General features: G+C 41.0%; 1 protein-coding gene and 1 pseudogene across 1 annotated transcript; both read left to right on the plus strand.

The window, feature by feature from the left end:
- The first annotated feature begins 1,133 nt into the window (after positions 1-1,133).
- Positions 1,134-19,517, plus strand: NDUFB6 (NADH:ubiquinone oxidoreductase subunit B6). Its single transcript, XM_032299997.1, has 4 exons — positions 1,134-1,451; positions 3,252-3,344; positions 14,544-14,588; positions 19,267-19,517. Exons 1-4 carry the CDS (start codon positions 1,272-1,274, stop codon positions 19,333-19,335), a joined length of 387 nt encoding a protein of 128 aa, XP_032155888.1. The 5' UTR covers positions 1,134-1,271; the 3' UTR covers positions 19,336-19,517.
- LOC116566018 lies at positions 6,982-8,445 on the plus strand (annotated as a pseudogene).
- Positions 19,518-19,757: the final 240 nt, after the last annotated feature.

A 19,757-nucleotide genomic window follows, 5' to 3' on the forward strand; every position in this document is an offset into this window, starting at 1 on the left:
GGGAGGTGGGGAGGCTGGGGAGGGATAACATTGGGAGAAATGCCTGATGTAGGTGTGTGGGGGGGGGGAAGGGTTGGAGGCAGCAAACCACCATGGCATGTGTGTACCTATGCAACAATCCTGCAAAATCTGCACATGTACTCCATACTAGCTTCATGCACTAGGCCCAGCAGAGCAAAGCAGACCAGACCAAACTAGAATGGAATCGTTTGTGCAAAGTACCAAGTAGTCAAACAGAACTTTGAAGTAGGCCAGTTTTCTAAAACCAGGAAATTCCCCTAAACCTGAGTCAGTGAAATAAGAAAGTCCCTTCTGCTTTAACCCTAAAAGTAACTTTGAAACAATGAATCCACTTTTTGTTTCTGCTTTCTTCAGCCCTTTTGTCAATAAAACCAACCTCCGCCGCTCAGCTGATCAGAACACTCATTCTACTTTATAGAATGAAGTGTTTTCCGATTCTAGAATCACAAATGAGTCAATTCAGATCTTTAAACTTACTCATTGTAATGATGTCTTTTGACTGTTGTGCTTTATTCAAGCTGTCCTTTATTTAGGAATTTGGGGGTAATTTCCACTATTTTGCTATTATGAATCGTGCTGACTAATCGTGCATGTCCTTTCATCTTTTCACCACATATATTTTTGGGTGAAAGCATGAACGTATCTATGCATTGTTGCTAGGTATTAAGCTACTCTTTACACTGTTGCTGTACAGATGGAGGGACAGATGAGAGAGCTGCCCAGGGCACTTCAGCAGTTACCGGCACAGCTGGGATTTGAACTTGGATGTAACTATTTTCATAAACTCTCTAGGTCATTCCAAGGTGGGAGAGGCAAGCAAACAATTTTGTATCTGGACAGCATATTCACGGAAACACACATGCTTATCCTTCCTGCTCCCAGCACACAAATTCTTCCTGAACAAAACCTCCAGTCCTCTTGTTTAGCATACTTTCGTCTAACCTTGTCACTTTACCCAGACCCCACAACTAAGAGTCGTCCGCGTCCCCACAAGGTCGTAAGCTGGGCGGGTAAAGCGGAGGCGGGCGGAGAGGAAATTGGAGGTGGAAAGCTTTGCGCATGCCAGGACACTGCTCTTCTCGCGAGGAATCTGGGCCCCCTGCAGAGGCAGGACCAGGATGTGACGTAATAACGGCGCGCTGCCGCCAGCGGTGCCCTCAAGGTCGCTTTGCAGGGCAGGAGCGCGCTTAAGTAAGGAGACCCTAGTTTGAGGGCGCTCTGTGTCCATTTGCCTTGATACCAGCGGCGACATGTCGGGGTACACTCCGGATGAGAAACTGCGGCAGCAGCAGCTGCGAGCGCTGAGAAGGCAATGGCTAAAGGACCAGGAGCTGAGCCCTCGGGAGCCGGTGCTGCCCCCAGAGGCGAAGTGGCCTATGGACATATTCTGGGATAAGTTTTTGGCAAATAAGTCCCCTTGGAGGAACATGGTAAGTGATGAGAGGTTAGTGGTGATCCCCCCCAACGCATCCCACCGCGGCCGGTAGCCTGGACACTGGACGTACCCTCCCTGCAGCCCCACTGATAACGTTCCGTGCTTGGTGACACTGGCCTGTCCCGAGAGTCCTCCTGGAGTCTCGGGAGGCAGGAGTCCAGGAATATGTATGGCTTTGAGAGAATCATGCCTTTTACTGTCAAGTACAGTGAGACGGAGGCGAATCTTAATACTTAGGTTTTCCAGGACGCTGCACGTTTGGTTTTCTTCACTGTAGATATCTTTTCTCAGAATAATAGTCGAGGAATCACTGCAGTTAAAATTCTGTGATTTTACTATTCGAGGACACTTGTCTGACTTTTAAGTGTGAAGTTCTAGAGACCAGGTAACACAGCATCCAATTACCGGAGGGCACAGCCAGCCCCTAGCTGGTAGTACAGTTCCATGTGATCACCATAAAAGACAGGGTCTTGTTGGTATGCCTAGTGAGTCGCATTCAAGAGCTACATTTATAAACTACCACACTGTACTTTTAACACAGTTTTTCATTAAAAAATGATATTTGGGGCTTTGAAGAAAATCAGTCATTCAGAAGCTTTATTTTCAAGGCCTCTGGGTATTTTCTTGAGGTCTGTTATGGGTGATAAACACATCTCAGAATTGCCTTCAGTTACCTACAACGCTTACTGATAATAGTAGTAATAATAGAAACACTTGGGTGCTTGCTATGTGCTTGGCACTCTGCTGAGGGTTTTACATGTAAAGGTAGAAACTATTCCTAATCCTCACTTTAAATGTGAGGAAACTGAGGCCTACAAAGATCCAGTGATTTGCCAGTGGTCAGGGAGCTAGGAATTGAAGTTCATATTGAAATCAGCATGTATCTATTTCTTACTGTGCTACAAATTCTATTGCAACAGAATTGTTGAAAATTTTTCTGAAAAAGTGGTATTGGATACTTACTTATGGTGGTAAAATTCAACTCTTCTCCCACCCTTTGTATCCCAGACATATCAGGATATTCTCAGTCACCGATTTAAAGCTGATGTCCCATCCATCAGCCAGTGATCTAAGGAAGTAAATAATCATGTGTTGAAATTCACCTTACCTTACTTTGAGTTAATTTATTACTTTATAATCTTATCGGTTATAGTTCTTAGACTCTGGATTGCCCTTTCCTTGAATGGATAGGTGTGTTTTAATCAAATTGGAGGACATGGGAAAGTTCCATTTTTAGCTTTTTTTTTTAAAAAAAAATAGCGTTGCAGAAGGCATCTTGGAGTGAGCTTGGGGCACCCCATCTCAGTATGTAAAATGTGCTTTTTCCAGCATTGATGTCAAGGTTGTCTGCCTTATACCTAAAATAATGCTAGTGGCATTGATAGAAAAATAAGGGAGATGACTATACCTGAAATATTCTGTAGATTTGATTACTCTGGTTAAATACATTAAAATTATTCTTTCATTATTTTGCCAAATTTTATCTTTAACAAACTTATGATAAAGTTAGTTTTAGAAGTCTTTAAAAAAGATCTATAAATGCCTTGCTATAGTCTTGCAAAATACTATTTATCTTAAGCTCTTTGGTTTGGATTTTGTAGGTATCTTCTGGCAAACTCTGCATTTGCTAATAATTTTTAAGTAGACGAGGTTAGCCACAGACTATAAGAAAATAGGTACCATTTAGAGATTTGTAAAATAATAATTTCATTGTTATATCATTGATGCTTTTTGTTCTGCCATAAATATAAAATATGAGATATGTTTAGTTTGTATATGTGTTTTTTTTCCCCAGGTCTATAAGGTATACCGAAAGAGTATGTTTTTTTTTACTTGTGTACTTATACCTGCCTGGATTGTTCATTATTACGTGAAATATCATGTGGCTGTAAGTATGTCCTTTTCAGAATTTATTTTTAATATTGTCCAAAATTATTGTCTTTGTGGGTATCTTACCCTGCTTAGTGGAAATAATCTGCCACTTATAAACTGATTTTGATCTACTTTGAATTCCCTTAGGGAAAAGATTTAACGAAAGTTAAGTAATTGAGTATAGTTTTTCAAAAATTGTGTCACTATATTAGTTTACAACTTGAAATGGATTTCCTCATAGAAATAGTATTTAAAAGATCAGAATGTAGTGACCTAATAATATTAGGGTAAATTCAGGTCATGAATAGGAAGGGAGAAAAGAATTTCTGCTCCTTTATAATGACCCATATCTGGTATGAGATAAAAATTCAAAACAGACAAAGCTTATCTTTGTCCATCCCATTTCTGTTTCCTTTATTTTATCTGATTCTTCACAACTTCATTTATTTAGAACTCAGGATGTCCAGATGCCTGAACTTTTTCACTGATGATAGATCTTGTATGGGCTGATTGAACTGAGCCAGTTGTGGTATTTTAAAGGCTCAGTCTGGTGCAGGATGTTGGATCCCATGCAGAATGAGAAGGGCATGCATTTTGGGAAGTGGCATAGCAGAGTGAGCAGTGGCGGCTGTGTAGCATGGAATGTTGGAACACAAAAGAGTGAGGAGGGCATTCATATACCAAGTAAGGGGTGTTAGATCCTGAGTGGGTTGCAGGGGAGGAGGGTGAGCACATCTGTTGGGGGAGCAACAGTGGCAACAGCCTACTATAGGATATTGGAACCTGAGCAGAGGGAGGAGGACATCTGGAAGAAGGATGGCATGAGGCAGGTGACAACTCAGAGTAAGATGTCAGAACCTGCTGGGCGCAGTGGCTCACGCTTGTAATCCCAGCACTTTGGGAGTCCAAGGTGGGTGGATCACCTAAGGTTGGGAGTTTGAGACCAGCCTGACCACATGGAGAAACTCCCATCTTTACTAAAAATACAAAAATTAGCCAGCTGTTGTGGTACGTGCCTGTAATCCCAGCTACTTGGGAGGCTGAGGCAGGAGAATTGCTTGAACCTGGGAGGTGGAGGTTATGGTGAGCCGACATCATGCCATTGCACTTCAGCCTGGGCAACAAGAGCAAAACTCTGTCTCAAAAAAAAAAGAAAAGTCAGAACCTGAATGAGGTGAGGCAGGTATTCATGCTGGGGGGTGGTTGTGGTGACAGGATATGGTTATATATAGGGAGATTGGTCAAATACAGGTATACCTGAGAGATACTGCAGAATTGGTTCTAGACCACTGCAGTTCCAAAAGTATTCTTTAGTTCTAGACCACCAAAGCAAGTTACACAAATTTTTTGGTTTCCTAGTGCATATAAAAGTTACATATACACTGTGCTGTAGTGTAAGTTTGTAATGGCATATGTGTAAAACAACAATATATATGCCTTAATTTAAAATACTTTATTGCTGGGCCAGGTGCAGCGGCTCCCACCTGTAGCCCTAGCACTTTGAGAGGCCAAGGTGAGAAGATTGCTTGAGGTCAGAAGTTCGACCAGCCTGGGCAATGGCAGCTCCCACCTATAGCTCTAGCACTTTGGGAGGCCAAGGCAGGAAGATTGCTTGAGGCCAGAAGTTTGACCAGCCGAGCAACATAGTGAGATTCCATGTCTACAAAAAAAAAAAAAAAAAGCTGGATTTGGTGGTACACGCCTGTAATCCCAGCTGCTCAAGAGGCTGAGATGGGAAGATTGCTTGAGCCCAGGAGGTCGAGGCTGCAATAAACTGTGATTGCGCTACTGCATTCCAGCCTAGGTGCTGGAGTGATATCCTGTCTTAAAAAGAAAAAACTTCATTGCTAAAAAATTCTAATGATCTTCTGAGCCTTTAGTGACTGTATATAATCTTTTTGCTAGTGGAAGGTCTTCCTTCGATGTTAATATCTGCTGACTGATCAAGGGGATGGTTGTTGCAGGCTGGAGTGGCTGTGGCAATTTCTTAATATAAGACAATAGGTTGGGCACAGTAGCTCATGCCTGTAATCCCAGCAGTTTGGGAGGCTGAGGCAGGTGGATCACGAGGTTAGGAGTTCAAGATCAGCTTGGCCAAGATGGTGAAACCCCCGTCTCTACTAAAAATACAAAAATTAGCCAGGCATGGTAGTGGGTGCCTGTGATCCAAGCTACTTGAGAAGCGGAGGCAGGAGAATCGCTTGAACCCAGGAGGCAGAGGTTGTAGTGAGCCGAGATTGCACCAGTACACTCCAGCCTGGGCAACAGAGCAAGACTCCATCTCAAAAAAGAAAGAAAGAAAGAAAGAAAGAAAGAGAGAGAGAGAGAGAGAGAGAGAGAGAGAGTGTGTGTGTGTGTGTGTGTGTGTGTGTGTGTGTGTGATTTGCCACACTGAGGTTTGCCACATCAGTTGACTCTTATTTTCATGAAAGATTTCTCTGTAGCATGAGATGCTATTTGATAGCGTTTTACCCACAATAGAACTTTCAAAATTGGAGTCAGTCCTCTCAACCATGCTGCTGCTTTACAACTAAGTTTATGTAATATTTGAAATCCTTTGTTGCCATTTCAACAATGTTCATGGCATCTTTACCAGGAGCAGATTCCATCTCAAGAAACTGCTTTCTTTGCTCATCCAGAAGAAGCAGTTGCTCATCTATCAAGCTTTATCACCGAGATTGAGGCACTTCAGTCAGATCCAGGCTTGACTTCTAATTCTAGTTCTCTTGCTATATCTACCACATCGACAGTTTTTTCCCCCCATGGAAGTCTTGAACCCCTCAGGAGAGTTGAAATTAACTTGTTTCAAACTCTTGTTCATGTTGATACTTTGACATCCTCCCATGAATCATAAATCTTCTTAATGGCATATGGGATGGTAAATTCTTTCCCAGAAGATTCTCCATATACTTTGCCTAGATCCATCAGAGGAATTACTATTTTTTTTTTCTTTTTGAGACAGGGTCTTGCTGTGTCACCTAGGCTGGAGTGTGGTGGTGCCATCTTGGCTCACTGCAACCTCTGCCTCCTAGGTTCAAGCAGTTCTCCTGCCTCAGCCTAGCAAGTAGCTTTTGATATAAAATGAGAAACATGCAGCTCTTCATTTTGCTTGAAGGGTTAGAGGTCATTGTAGTGTTATTAATTGGCCTAATTTCAGTATTGTGTCTCAGGGAATAGGGCAGTCCAAGGAGAAGTAGAGAGGTGGAGAATGGCCAGTTGGTAGAACAGTCACAACACACAACATTTACTGATTAAATTCACTATCTTATATGAGTGTGATTTATGTTGCCCCTAAAATTTATAGTAGTAACATCAAAAATCACTGAGTGCAGATTACCATAACAAATATTAATATAACACTAATGGAAAGTTTTGAGGCCAGGTGCAGAGGCTCATACCTATAATCCCAGCCCTTTGGGAGACTGAGGTGGGCAGATCATGAGGTCAGGATTTCGAGACCAGCTTGGCCAACATGGTGAAACCCCATCTCTACTAAAAATACAAAAATTAGCCGGGCGTGGTGGTGCACACCTGTAGTCCCAGCTACTTTGGAGGCTGAGGCAGGAGAATCACTTGAACCTGGGAAAAGGCGGTTGCAATGAGGGATCACGCCACCGCACTCTAGCCTGGATGACAGAGTGAGACTCCCATCTCCAAAAAAAAAAAAAAAAAAAAAAAAATGGAAATATTGGGAGAATTACCAAAATATGACACAGAGTTGTGAAGCAAACACATGTTGTTTGAAAAACGGCACTGAGTTTCTGGGATTGGCACCTGGCCCATGTCAGCTTTGCAGACCCCATCTGGTGCAGACCCTTGCGGCGGGGGCAAGCAGGGGCCTGAGTAGCTGGCCAGCGGGTGCTGCCGCCTGCAGGTCCCAGATCCCTTGGGGACATCTGCAGTGCTCCAGAAGCCCAAGACTGTGAATCGGAAGTTAGGTGTGGCAGGCAGTAGCTTCTTGAAGGTGCTGTGCAAGGGTTGCCTCTGGTTTCAGCTCCCTGGGCATGGCTCCCAGCAGTGCCTGCATGAGGATGGCCCATAGCTGACTGAAGTCAAGTTCCCCAGCGTCCCTGACAATGCCGAGCTGATGCTGCTCACCTCGGGCCAGGCCTGGCAGGGCTATGTGAGTGACATCAGGCGCTTCCTCAGTGCATTTCATGAGCCACACGTGGGGCTCATCCAGGCCTCCGGGCAGCTGCTGTGTGATGAGCAGAGGCAGAGGTTGCTAGCCAACCTCCTGCCCAACATGAGCCAGAACATCGCGGCAGAGACCCTGGCTGAGGACCTGCCGTGGTTTGAAGGCTTGAAGTCCCAATATTGGAATAAGTCTGGCTATCTGAGATACAGTTGTGAGAGCCGGATCCGGAGTTACCTGAGAGAGGTGAGCTCCTACTCCTCCAAGGTGGGTGCAGAGGCTAAGGAGGAATTCTTGTTAATCCTTGGCTCCACATGCCAGATACTCCAGCCTGAGCAGTACAACGGCAGCTACTTGGACAGCATCGGCACTACTCTGGTGTGCAGAGGCAAGGGTGGCAGTGGTCTCTGCACACCACAAGGTTGGTTCTCCTGCCAGGGCCCCTTCAACATGGACAGCTGCTTGTCGAGACACTCACATCAACCCCTACAGTAACAGGGAGAGCAGGATCCTCTTCAGCACCTGGAACCTGGATCACATGATAGAAAAAAGAATGCACCATCTTTCCTACACTGGGGGAAGCAGTTAAGGAACAAGACAGAAGAGAAGTGAACTGGGAATATTTTTATGGCCTGCTTTTTACCTCAGAGAACTTAAAATTAGTGCACGTTGTCTGCCATAAGAAAACCACCCACAAGCTCAACTGTGACCGTAGCAGAATCTACAAACCCCAGACAAGGTTGAAGAGGAAGCAGCCTGTGCGAAAGTGCCAGTGACACATACACACCACATTCTTTTCTTTGTGTGAGGCCTGACAGGCATAATTTTAACAGGTGCTTTTTTATTTTTATTTTTTTTTGGTCACTCCAGTAGCTCCTGGGAAAAACCTTAAAAAATGTTTCCTTTATATCTGATTTCAATACATTTCTGAATCTGTGTGTGTGTGTGTGTGTGTGTGTGTGTGTGTGTGTATTTTTTGTAGACGGAGTTTCACTTTTGTTGCCCAGGCTGGAGTGTAGTGGCATGATCTTGGCTCACTGCAACCTCTGCCTCCTGGGTTCAAGTTACTCTCCTGCCTCAGCCTCCTGAGTAGCTGGGCTTACAGCCATGCACACTATTCCCGGCTAATTTTTTGTATTTTTAGTAGACATGGGGTTTGACCATGTCAGTCAGGCTAGTCTCAAACTCCTGACCTCAGGTGATCCACCTGCCTCAGCTTCCCAAAGTTCTGGGATTACAGGTGTGAGCCACCACACTGCGCCTAAATCAATTTTTATACCTTCTGACAGCCCAACTTCCAGAGGACAGCTTTGGGGTACTCACTGGATGTCTGTGAGTTCCTGGTCATACTGGTCATTAGGGATAAGAATTGTCTCTGAGCTGAGGAATTCTTCTGTTCTCTGGTTTTACCAGTATTTGGTTTGCTCATGTAGTGTGGTCACCATACTAAAATGGTGTCATGACTGAAGTTGGCCACTCTTGCTTGAGGGACAAGTTGTTTATGCCTCAGGTCTCTGCTGGGTCTTCATTTCCATGGCAAATGGGCAGCTCCATCCTCCTTGACTCTTTTAAATGCCCAAAAGAGAGATGTCATGGTTTGGGGGTAAGATGTTTGTTCTCAGTAAAGAACATACAAGGACATTCACTGCTGATTATTATTATTAATTTTTTTTTTGAGACAGGGTCTCACTCTCACCCAGGCTGGAGTACAGTGGTGCAGTCTCGGCTCACTGCAACCTCTGTCTCCTGGGTTCAAGCGATTCTCCTGCCTCGCCCTCCCAAGTAGCTGGGATTACAGGCACCCACCACCATGGCTGACTAATTTTTGTATTTTTTGTAGAGTCCGGGTTTCGCTATGTTGGCCAGGCTGGTCTTGAACTCCTGACCTCAGATGATCTGCCCACCTTGGCCTTTCAAAGTGCTGGAATTACAGGCATGAGCCATCACACCTGGCATACTGAACTGTTTGTAACAGCAGGAAACCTCCCAATGTCTATGAGTAGGGCCATTGCTATTATGTTGAACCACATGAAACTGCTGTTTTTCTAGGCCCAAAATGATCAGCGATCATCATTTCATGATTCAACCTGATACATTTACGTAGTACAAAACTATGTCACGGTTTCAAGCTTTTATGAAGAAAGTGTTTCTCTGTAGAAACTGGAAGCTGTTCAGTGCACTGGCAGCTGAATCCTGCTCTGTTTATCAGAGTTCCTGTCATCTCAGATAATATGGAGCTCATGTCAGCAGTGCAGGCACCGGGTGCACAGAGACAGTCTAGAAGGAAATATGCCAAACTGAACAGCAGTAATCCTGTGGGGCACAGAGGTGGGACTGGATTACAGAGGGCCCATTTTCAAAATCATGTATTTTATGATACTTGAATTTTTTGAAATGGGCATTTATTTTATAACATGTTAAAATGTACTTTAAAAAAAGTCATTGTAATATTTGAATATTTACATTTGTTATATAATCAGGAAAAGCAATAAAAATTTTCTGAAAATGAAAAATGGCACTGATAGGCTTGCTTGTCTTGTGGTTGTTACAAACCTTCTATTTATAAGAAAACACAATATATGCGAAGTGCAATAAAGCAAAGTACAATAAGGTGAGGTATGCCTGCAAGTATGTATGTTGATGACCCAAGATTCTCACTCTCAGAAAAGGGAGTTATGTATGTGAAAAAGAAGAAAAGCTTGTGGTGGTAGAGTGGAATTGGAGGTACTGGTGTGAACTCATGGTTTTTAAAATGTGTTGATATACCTAGAAATAGATATGGATGTAAATGTGGATATGTGTGTCTGTTTGTCTGCATGTGTAGACATATTCTCTAGCTCTGTCCACTGAGAGGGCCTAGAAACATTGCTACTCCTTAGCAATTAGCACAATTAGAAGCCAGGTCTTATTTCTAAATATAGTTGTCCACTGAAAGGACCCAGAGCTCAGAGCAATGGCCGATTCCAGGGCAGGAGGAAAGTATAAGATGAGCTTGGAACATATTATTGTGCCAGAAAGTAAAGACGTGCTGAAAGAATATTTCAAAAGGACACAGGTTGCAAGGACTCCTGCCAGGGCAATTTGAGCATCAAAATAAATAATGATAGTAATAGATGAGAGTCAACTGAATAAAATGAAAATCCATGAGTGTAAACTGATAGAAATAAGTGAATTAATAAAGGGGTAGAAAAGCTTTTTTAAAGCAATAATTCGCTGAATGATAGAATTAGAAAAATTACAATTTGAGAATCATGGTAATATTTAATTCAGCTCAGGAACATAAAAGGATGCTAATATTAGGCACAGTGGTTCACACCTGTAATCTCTACACTTTGGGAGGCTGAAGTGTGAGGATTGCTTGAGCCCAGGATGTGAAGCCTGCAATGAGCTGCAATTGTGTTGCTCACTATACCCCACCCTTGGTAACAGAGTGACACTCCTGTCTCAATAAAAAAATGAAAAAAAAAAAAAAAATAAGGCCGGATGCAGTGGCTCACGCCTGTAATTCCAGCACTTTGGGAGGCCTACGTGGGCAGATCACAAGGTGAAGAGATTGAGACCATCCTGGCCAATATGGTGAAACCTTGTTTGTACTACTAATAAAAAAATTAGCTGGGCGTGGTGGTGCATGTCTGTAGTCCCAGCTACTTGGGATGCTGAGGCAGGAGATCATTTGAACCCAGGAAGTGGAGGTCGCAGTGAGCTGAGATCGTACCACTGCACTCCAGCCTTGTGACAGGGCGAGACTCCATCTCAAAAATACAAAAAATAATAAAAAGGATGCTAATATTAATTTTAAAATACTTATCCTCAAAATACTTGTTACGAAGGGAAAAGGGTTATCTTTGTAGTGGAGAAATCTGGCAGACACCACCTTGGTCAAGAGATCTAAATTAACATCGATAATAGGACAAACAAGTTATGTGTAATACTTGATAGGCTGTAATAAAAAGAACACAGTATTAATTTTGTGGTATGCCTGCCAGTGGTGCATAACTGGAATGTAATTTATTGATTAAATTCACATGAGGAAACAGAAGATAAACCCAAACTGAGGAGCTGTTCTGCGTCATTATTGGTGTTGCACCTTCAGAAATGTCAAGATCATGAATGTTAAAGGACTTTAAGATTGTTCTAGATTGAGGAAGAATAAAGAGATATGCCAGCTAAATGCAATTCTTCATTAATAGGCATAATTGCATAATCTGTAAGAACAATGATGTTGTTGGCAGTCAGAATTTTAAAGAGCCTAAACCATCACTGGATAACTTATCACATAAGGGGATTTTAGGATAAGTTCAAACAGTTACTGAGACAATTGGGAAAATTTGAATGGATTTTTTAGACCAGGTAGAGATAGTAATGTATAAGTGTTAATTTCCTTATCTTGATGGTTGTATTGTAATTATTTTAAGAATGTTGTCTTTGTTTGTAGGAAATACACTATAGTAATAAACTGGTCAGCAGTTTACTAAAAGTGATTCAAGAAAAAAAATTCTTTTTTTTCTTTCTTGCAGCCTTATGTAAGTTTAAAATTATTTCAGAATAAAAACGAGACAGAAGTTAAGGACTGCCTAACAAATGATAGATAATCTAATTGATGTTGGCTTTCTGTTAGCCTAGTAACAGAAGAGTGAAACAGCCAAAATTTTGGGGGCTTTTCAGAACACCCCGCCCCCAACATGACTTGCTCTCTCTGATTATGTTCTCTATTGATTATGTAGGCTCTTTAAAATTCTGATTGTTGACATCTTTGTTCTGTGTACTAAGCAGATTAAGCCCCTTGATTAACAAATGTGGAGTGCCTAGTGTATCCTCTTCCATTATTGCTATAGAAAGAATATGCAAGGCCAATTCCAACCTCAAGGACTTTATAGTAAAGTTGGAAGTTAGGTATAATTTGGGAAAGAATCTGGAGGAGAAAAGTTAATTCTGGAGGAGAAAAGTTAAAAACTTTTTATGTTCATAAAAAGACTATTTCATTTCATTATAGGCTACTTCATTTCATTATACATCTGTTAAGTTTTCACTATTTTGGCACATCAGATCCTAGAGAAGTAAATACATTACTTTCTGTCAGTGAAAATTTAACATCCAAGAGTGATTTTTATGTGCAGAAAGAACTGGTTACAGTGACTAGAAATACAGATTAATATTCAGTTCCTTAATTTCAAATATAATAACAATTTTTTCCTAATTCTTTAAATTCAGTTTTAAAATTCTGTTAAACTGTGCATCTAGTAAAATAATAATAATCTCTTTTGCTTTTACTTTATAAGTTGAACACTCCTAAAACAATTCCATTTACAAATATAGCCAAATTCTCTTAATATTTTAAATTGCTTTTATACATTTTATATGTTCAATTTTATTTCAAAGTATTTATGGGGTAAATTTATGATTCTAAGAAGTGATATTTTTCAACCTAAAATCACAAATCTAAATACATTATGCATTTTAACTAGAATCCTAAACCTTTTTGAACCTCTGTTAGACAGATTATCTTATACATTACAAACTCTAACCAACAGAACACATGTAATGTCCCAATGTTTTCAGAACTTTTAAAAGTTGACACATTCACTTATTTATGCTCTGGGTTTTAACATACTTTATCATATCTAAATTTCACTACATGTTTCTGGGATTGAAAAGACACTTATCTTCCAGGAGAAGCAAATTTAACAAGCTGTAGTTACTAGGTTGACAATTCAATACAGTAATATGGTTGCTTATCTGAGGGTTCACACTTTCAGGTGATTTTTCCTGAGCCATAGATGGATATATTTAGTTAAACGTTTTGTGTCAGTAGAGGTCCCAAAGCCACTCACTCACCTTAGTTTTTCTCTTGATTTGGGTAAGTAGAGGACTGCATATTCAGTAAGATTGTAACCAGTTTGCTGCAGCTCACTCCTTTGCTGCCTGATTGAATTCTGCATCTTTCAGATGACTTTTCAGTGTCTTTTTGCCATTGGCACATAAAGACATTTTGAAGTCCTCACATTTTATTCTGAATTTCTCTCATGTTCCAGTTCTCTATGCCTTATATCATACCGATAATCTTTTAAATTTTGGGCAGTGGTATCTTGTGCAGATGTATATGCATAAAAAGTGTATGTATTCAACAAATACTTATTACCTCTTGTGTGCAAGGCACTGTTTTAAACACAGGGATACAGCAGTGCACAGAGCAGATTGAGTCCCTTCCTTCATGAAATGTTTAGAAACTGGTAATAAATACAAAGAGGTATATAATGTTTTAGGAGAACAAGTCTGTAGAAGAAAAGCAGGGTAAAAAACTAGAGAATGATAGAGCCTGCTATTTTAATTAGGCCTGTCTCAGGAAGTGATCTTTGAAGACAAACATAAATGAAATGAGGATAGGGGCCAAGCAGTATTTAGGAGAAGAACATTTCAGGTAGAGGAATTATGAAGTACAAAGCCCTTGAGGCACAAGTAGTCTTGACTGAATTGGACTCCTAGCAAGGGCGCCACTGTGGCTGTAGTACATGAGTGAGGGAGAAGAGACTGGCTTTTTCTCTAAGAATTATGAAACTTTGAGCAGAGTGACATATCTTAAAAGAACCAGTGTACGCTGCCTGAAGTGTGGAGAATAGACTGTTTTCATTTGCATAGGAGGGCACAAGTGGAAGCAGGGAGGCTAGTAGGCTAGTAGGCGCCGTTGTGGTAGTTGAGATGAAAATATGATAGAACCTTGGACAAGGGTGGTGAGGAGAACCAGCTGGATTTGAGGTATATTCTCTAGGTAGAATCATTAGGCTCTGCTGAGGAGTCAAGGTTTCTGGCTTTCGTAACTGGGGAGATAAAAGTGCCATCTACTGAGATGGGGCACATGGGGAGGAACAGTTTGGGGCAGGGTGATGTTAAGTGTTGGACCTGGTTAAGTTTGAGATGCCTGTTTGAAAGTCAAGTAGAGATGTTGAGTAAACAGTTGGATATGTGAGTCTTGAGTTCTGTGAAAGTTTGGAGCTTAAGTTAAAATTTGGGGTATGACCTATTTCTTACTTTCCGAAGAAACTCTTAACACTATAATTAACACAGAGTTAACTTTTATTACAGACAAAACCATATGCCATCGTTCACTCAAAGCCCAGAATATTCCCAGTAAGTAAACTTCTGATTTTACTTTTGTTCATTATTTTTCTGTCTCCTTTTCCTCCCCTTCCAAGCAATCATTAGATTAAAATATTCTTTTCTTCTCACTGTCAGTTTAAGTGCCTGTTTTGCGTATTCTTGTAAAAAAGAAAGAAAGAAACAGCTGAGGGGGCAATTATAATTGAAATGGGAAGTGAGCACATTTATTTTTAACCTGGCTGTAAAACTTGTTTTGTGACCTTGATTGTCCTAAAGGGAGTTGAAAGTACCAGCAGTTTTTCACTGTGTCCTGTTTCATGTTGGGTAAAGAACTTAGGACATGAGCCTAAGCAAACATCCATGCATGGTGACAGCAACTGAATTTCTGTTATTACTTCCAAACTCTCATGTCCTATGGCTTTGTACTTCATATTCAAGATTTGCCTTCAAGTTCTCCATCTGTGAATTTAACATCCACTAAATGTATGTTAAACTTTATACTATGAGTGTGTGAGCCATAGTACCAATTTAAAATGAGTTATTTTAGCATTAAAAGATGACTCAGTAGTCAGTTGGTATTTTTACTGTTGGTGAGGTTACTGTTTAGCATAGTAGAATACATGTTATGTTCTTGTCTATTTCTAGTCACAGATAATGAATGAACTGTTGTAACTCAAAATTCCATAATTTAAATAACAAAACTTAGTGTCATTCTTGCTTTAATCAAATGACTTAGTCACAGTCATCATTGTCTGTTGCAACAAGGGAATTTTAGGAAGGGGCACCAAAACTGGCCAATTGTCCCAGGTGGAACTCTGCTTTAAGAAATAAGAGGGGGGTATCCGGGTGTGGTGGCTCATGCCTGTAATACCAGCACTGTAGGAAGCTGAGGTGGGTGGATCACTTGAGGTTAGGAGTTTGAGACCAGCCTGGCCAACATGGTGAAACCCCGTCTCTACTAAAAAGAAAATACAAAAATTAGCCGCGTGTGATGGTACATGCCTGTAATCCTAGCTACCTGGAGGATGAGGCACAAGACTCACTTGAACCTGGAAAGCAGAGGTTGCAGTGAGCTGAGATTGCACCACTGCACTCCCGCCTGGGTCACAGAGTGACTCTGTCTCAGAAAAAAGAAAAGAAGTGGGGGCAAGGCACGGTGGGCTCACGCCTATAATCCCAGCACTTTAGGAGGTGGAGGCAGGTGGATCACTTGAGGCCAGGATTTTGAGACCAGCCTGACCAACATGGTGAAACTTCATCTCAAAATAAAAAATTAGCTGGGCATGCTGGTACATACCTGTAATCCCAGCTACTGGGGAGGCTGAGGCACAAGAATCGCTTGAACCTGGGAGGCAGAGGTTGCAGTGTGCTGAGATTGCACCACTGCCCTCCAGCCTGGGTGACAGAGCACCCTGTCTCAAAAAAAAAAAAAAAAAAAAAGGGATTTCTCCTTTGTTTTATTGTGTAATATTGATGTTTATTACAGCCTAGGTAGTCTCAAAATAGGAAGTTATCTTGCTGGTTTCACCAGTTGGGCAATTTACATTTATTTAGTCTTCTATTTATTCCATTTAAATGTTTATTTTTTAATTTATTTTGTCATTACTGTTCAAAGGAAAAGGAGAGCTCTGAATTTCAGAAGATCACATCAGGCATCCTGTAGCATTTCTTATGTTTCTGTATTTTTTGTCACTGTGGTTCTTTCCTGTTTCTGTGCCATGACCCCTTTGAGGAACTGAAGAATGGTCATTGTATATATGTTTAGAATAGAATAGGTAATAAAAAAACTTCCAAATCTCAATGGCCTAACAAAACAAAGGTTTATTTCTTGTTGACATCACAGACTCTGTGGATGAGGTGATCCTCTTGAATCTTATAGCCATGCCTCGTGAATATGAGGTTCCAAGATCATGACAGAAAGAGAAGGCAGGGCATCTCAGGGATGATTTTTAGGGTCTAATCCTGGAAGTAGCTTACATTACTTCTGCTCAAATTCTGTTGGCCAGAATTCATTCTAATATTCCCATATACTATCGGTGTGTTCTTTCCTTTTCCCAGACTACTGTTCATGGAGTTTCTGCTACATTCCATCCTTCTAGTCACCAAACATCTCTTTGCTTCTTTCTCTACACATGCATAAGACACTTAGTCCCTCTCCTTAGGGAGAAATCCCAAAGTCCCATTCTATCACTGCAGCTGGCCCCAAATCCATGATCTCCAGATGACGTACAATAGTATGTCAGATTTAGATGACTTCTGTTGATCTCAGGTCAGTGAACTAAGAAGGCAAGTTAACTGTATCCTTGTCCTCCAACCACACCCATTGTTCAGTGGTAAAATTTGGATAGCATAGTAGTCACTGGTTCTTGGCAATTCTGAAATCTTACTCCTAACCCCTGTGTGTGGGAAGTTACTTGAATGGGTACTGATTTTGTTTTCTGGAACGAACACCTTTGTCCATAGTTTTTCCTGGTTGCTGGCTCTGTCCAGGAGGTTTGTTCTTTTCATTATCAATGTAGACCACATCTAAATGGTAGTGGGAAGCATGCCCTCCTTAGAGGTTGTATGGGCATCAAAATCTGCCACCTGCTTGCAGGAGGTTGAATGCCATACGTTGTTTTAATTTCAAACATTCTGGCAGGATTTTGTAAATTCTGTGTTTGGTTTATGTGTCCATTCATTTCCCTCAACATTTGGAGGCATGGAAAGAAAAATATTTGGTAGGTATCTAATGTGCTTACTTCTAGTCATTTTCTCATTCCAGTATCTGTTCTTCCTATACATAGTTACCAACTTCTCTTATTTTTTTGTCCTCATGCATCTGCCTCTCTCACCTCAGTGGCAGCTGTGTGGAGGCATCTGAGGCAGACTGGTTCAAAGGCTGCCTTCGCTTTAATCTGATCTTTGCCATAGGGCTGCATCCCTCTGTTTGAGTTTTATTGGGCTTCTGTTGCTCAGAATCTCTTGTGTTAATTTATTGTTTAGGAAGTCTGAAATAGTCTGATTTTTCAACGCTACAAGGTCCTCATTTTTAATTTTTATTTATTTATTTTTTGCGGGCAGGGTCCTACTCTTGCCCAGACTGGTTTTGAACTCTGGACCTCAAGCAATCATCCTGCCTTGGACTCCCAAAGTGCTGGGATTACAGGCATGAGCCACCATGACTGGCCCGAATTTTTAGATTCTCCACATTAAATTTTTTTTTTTTTTTTTTTTGGTCAGGAACAGAAAGTCTAGTGTGGACCAAGGGTGTTCTCTCTTCCTCTGTTTTTATGTCTCCTCTCAAATCAGCCACTTTTTCCCTGAGCTCATGCTTCTTAAAGTACATTCCCAAGGTAGCCAATAGTATCCGAACACATACTGTAACTTTTTTTCCAGCTACTTCTCCTAGAACCTCAAGTTCATCAGGCAGTCTGCTTCCAAGTTATAGGAGATATTTTGCTAAATAGTTTGCCACTGCCTTTGGTTTCCATCTTTTAGCCTCCAGTGCCTTTATCTTTGCTACCAGACTGCTAAGCCAGTGCCCTACAGCTTGATTTGTTTTTTTTCGTTGTTGTTGTTTTTGTTTTTTTTTTTTTTTGAGACGGAGTCTCATACTGTTGCCACTCATACTGTAGTGCAGTGGCCTGATCTCAGCTCACTGCAATCTCCGTCTCCTGGGTTCATGCAATTTCCTGCCTCAGCTCCTGAGTAGCTGGGACTATAGGCGTGTGCCACCATGCCCAGCTAATTTTTTTGTATTTTTAGTAGAGATGGGGTTTCACCATATTGGCCAGGATGGTCTTGATCTCCTGACCTCGTGATCTGCCCGTCTCAGCCTCCAAAGTGCTGGGATTACAGGCGTGAGCCACCACGGCCGGCATAGCTTGATTTTTGTTACAGCTGCATTAGTGCCACTTCAAGGCACTAATTTCTGTTAGGATAATGCTAGCTGTGGTAACAAATTGTTGCCCAAATGTATAATGGCTTAAACATAATACATTTATTTTTTCATTGTATTATAATCCTGAGCAGTACCAGGTCAGGGAAAGGCAGGGATTGGGGTGGGGTTAGGGAAAATTCTACTCTAAGCAGTCATTCAGGCACTGGCAGGCTGACAGAATCTGTTATCTTAAACACAGGGCTGAAACTGAAGCTGAATAATCTGTCTAAAACGATGCAGCTTGCCAGTGGAGGTTCTAAGATTCTCACCACTTGGTCTGGCTTCAAAGCCCATGCCTTTTTGCCCACACACAGTTATCTAGGATTGAAAAGACCTGGACCAGTTGCCCAGCCAAAGTTTGTGTTCTGTATTCAATATGTAAGCCAATCAAAAAACTGGTTGCTTTACACATATTCAGTTGCTGGGAGTGAACTCTTTATCTGGAACTCTGCATGTTTCCTTGCAACTTATTTCTAGGGCCTCCATTTCTTGGGGCCATACAAAATAAAAGATTATCCCTTTATCACTTGGAGAACACAATTTTCATTCCCTTTTTGGTTATTTTGCTTCTAAGTGAAAATTTCCCTATGATTTCACTGTACCTTAAGATATTGAATACTGGTTGTTCAGATTTAGACAGCTTCTACTTTGTCTGGGGTCCTTTTAAAGTAAATGCCAGAACTCAACTACATTTTCCATGTGAGGTCTGATGAACATGGAACAGAATAGAACTATCATCTCTGTAGACTTAAGATTCTTCTACTAACTGTATCTTTGTTTCTCTAGGGTGATACAATTGTGGAGACTGGAGAAGTAATTCCACCAATGAAAGAATTTCCTGATCAACATCATTAAAGATTATGTAAAAATTTAAAAGGCTTATGAGCCTAAGTTTGTTCCTACATTATCATATTTACTGAATTTTCTGGAAGAGTGACTGAATAAAGTTTAATCTCAGAAATTGTCATACTTCTTTTCAAGCATTGTACAATTTGAGACTGAGTAATTTAACAATAAATAAAAACTAAACATACTAAGCAAATACCAGAGACCACTTACTTTTTGTGGCTGTTCTCGACTTGGAAAACAGGATAGGGAAATGTATTTAGTTACATGTTAGGTTTTTTTCCTTACATAGTACTTACTCTAATTTGGTATCAGGGTATATGCAGCAGAGTGAAATATCGCAATAAACAAATATAAGAACAGAAAGTCCAGCACTTTTGTTTTAAAGAAATCTTTCTGAGCCATTTAAAAGAATTTAGAAACTTGATTGA

The sequence above is a fragment of the Sapajus apella genome, unplaced genomic scaffold (assembly GCF_009761245.1).
Source record: "Sapajus apella isolate SASKATOON/1434 unplaced genomic scaffold, GSC_monkey_1.0 scaffold42, whole genome shotgun sequence".
Classification (NCBI taxonomy): Eukaryota; Metazoa; Chordata; class Mammalia; order Primates; family Cebidae; genus Sapajus; species Sapajus apella.

What these genes read in the sequence shown, in the direction of transcription:
- NDUFB6 (XM_032299997.1), top strand. Translation starts at nt 1,272, where the DNA reads ATGTCGGGGTACACTCCGGATGAGAAACTGCGGCAGCAGCAGCTGCGA. An exon ending in ACGTGAAATATCATGTGGCT is followed by an intron (nt 3,345 to 14,543) that starts GTAAGTATGTCC and finishes CTTTTATTACAG; the next exon opens with ACAAAACCATATGCCATCGT. An exon ending in CAAAGCCCAGAATATTCCCA is followed by an intron (nt 14,589 to 19,266) that starts GTAAGTAAACTT and finishes TTGTTTCTCTAG; the next exon opens with GGTGATACAATTGTGGAGAC.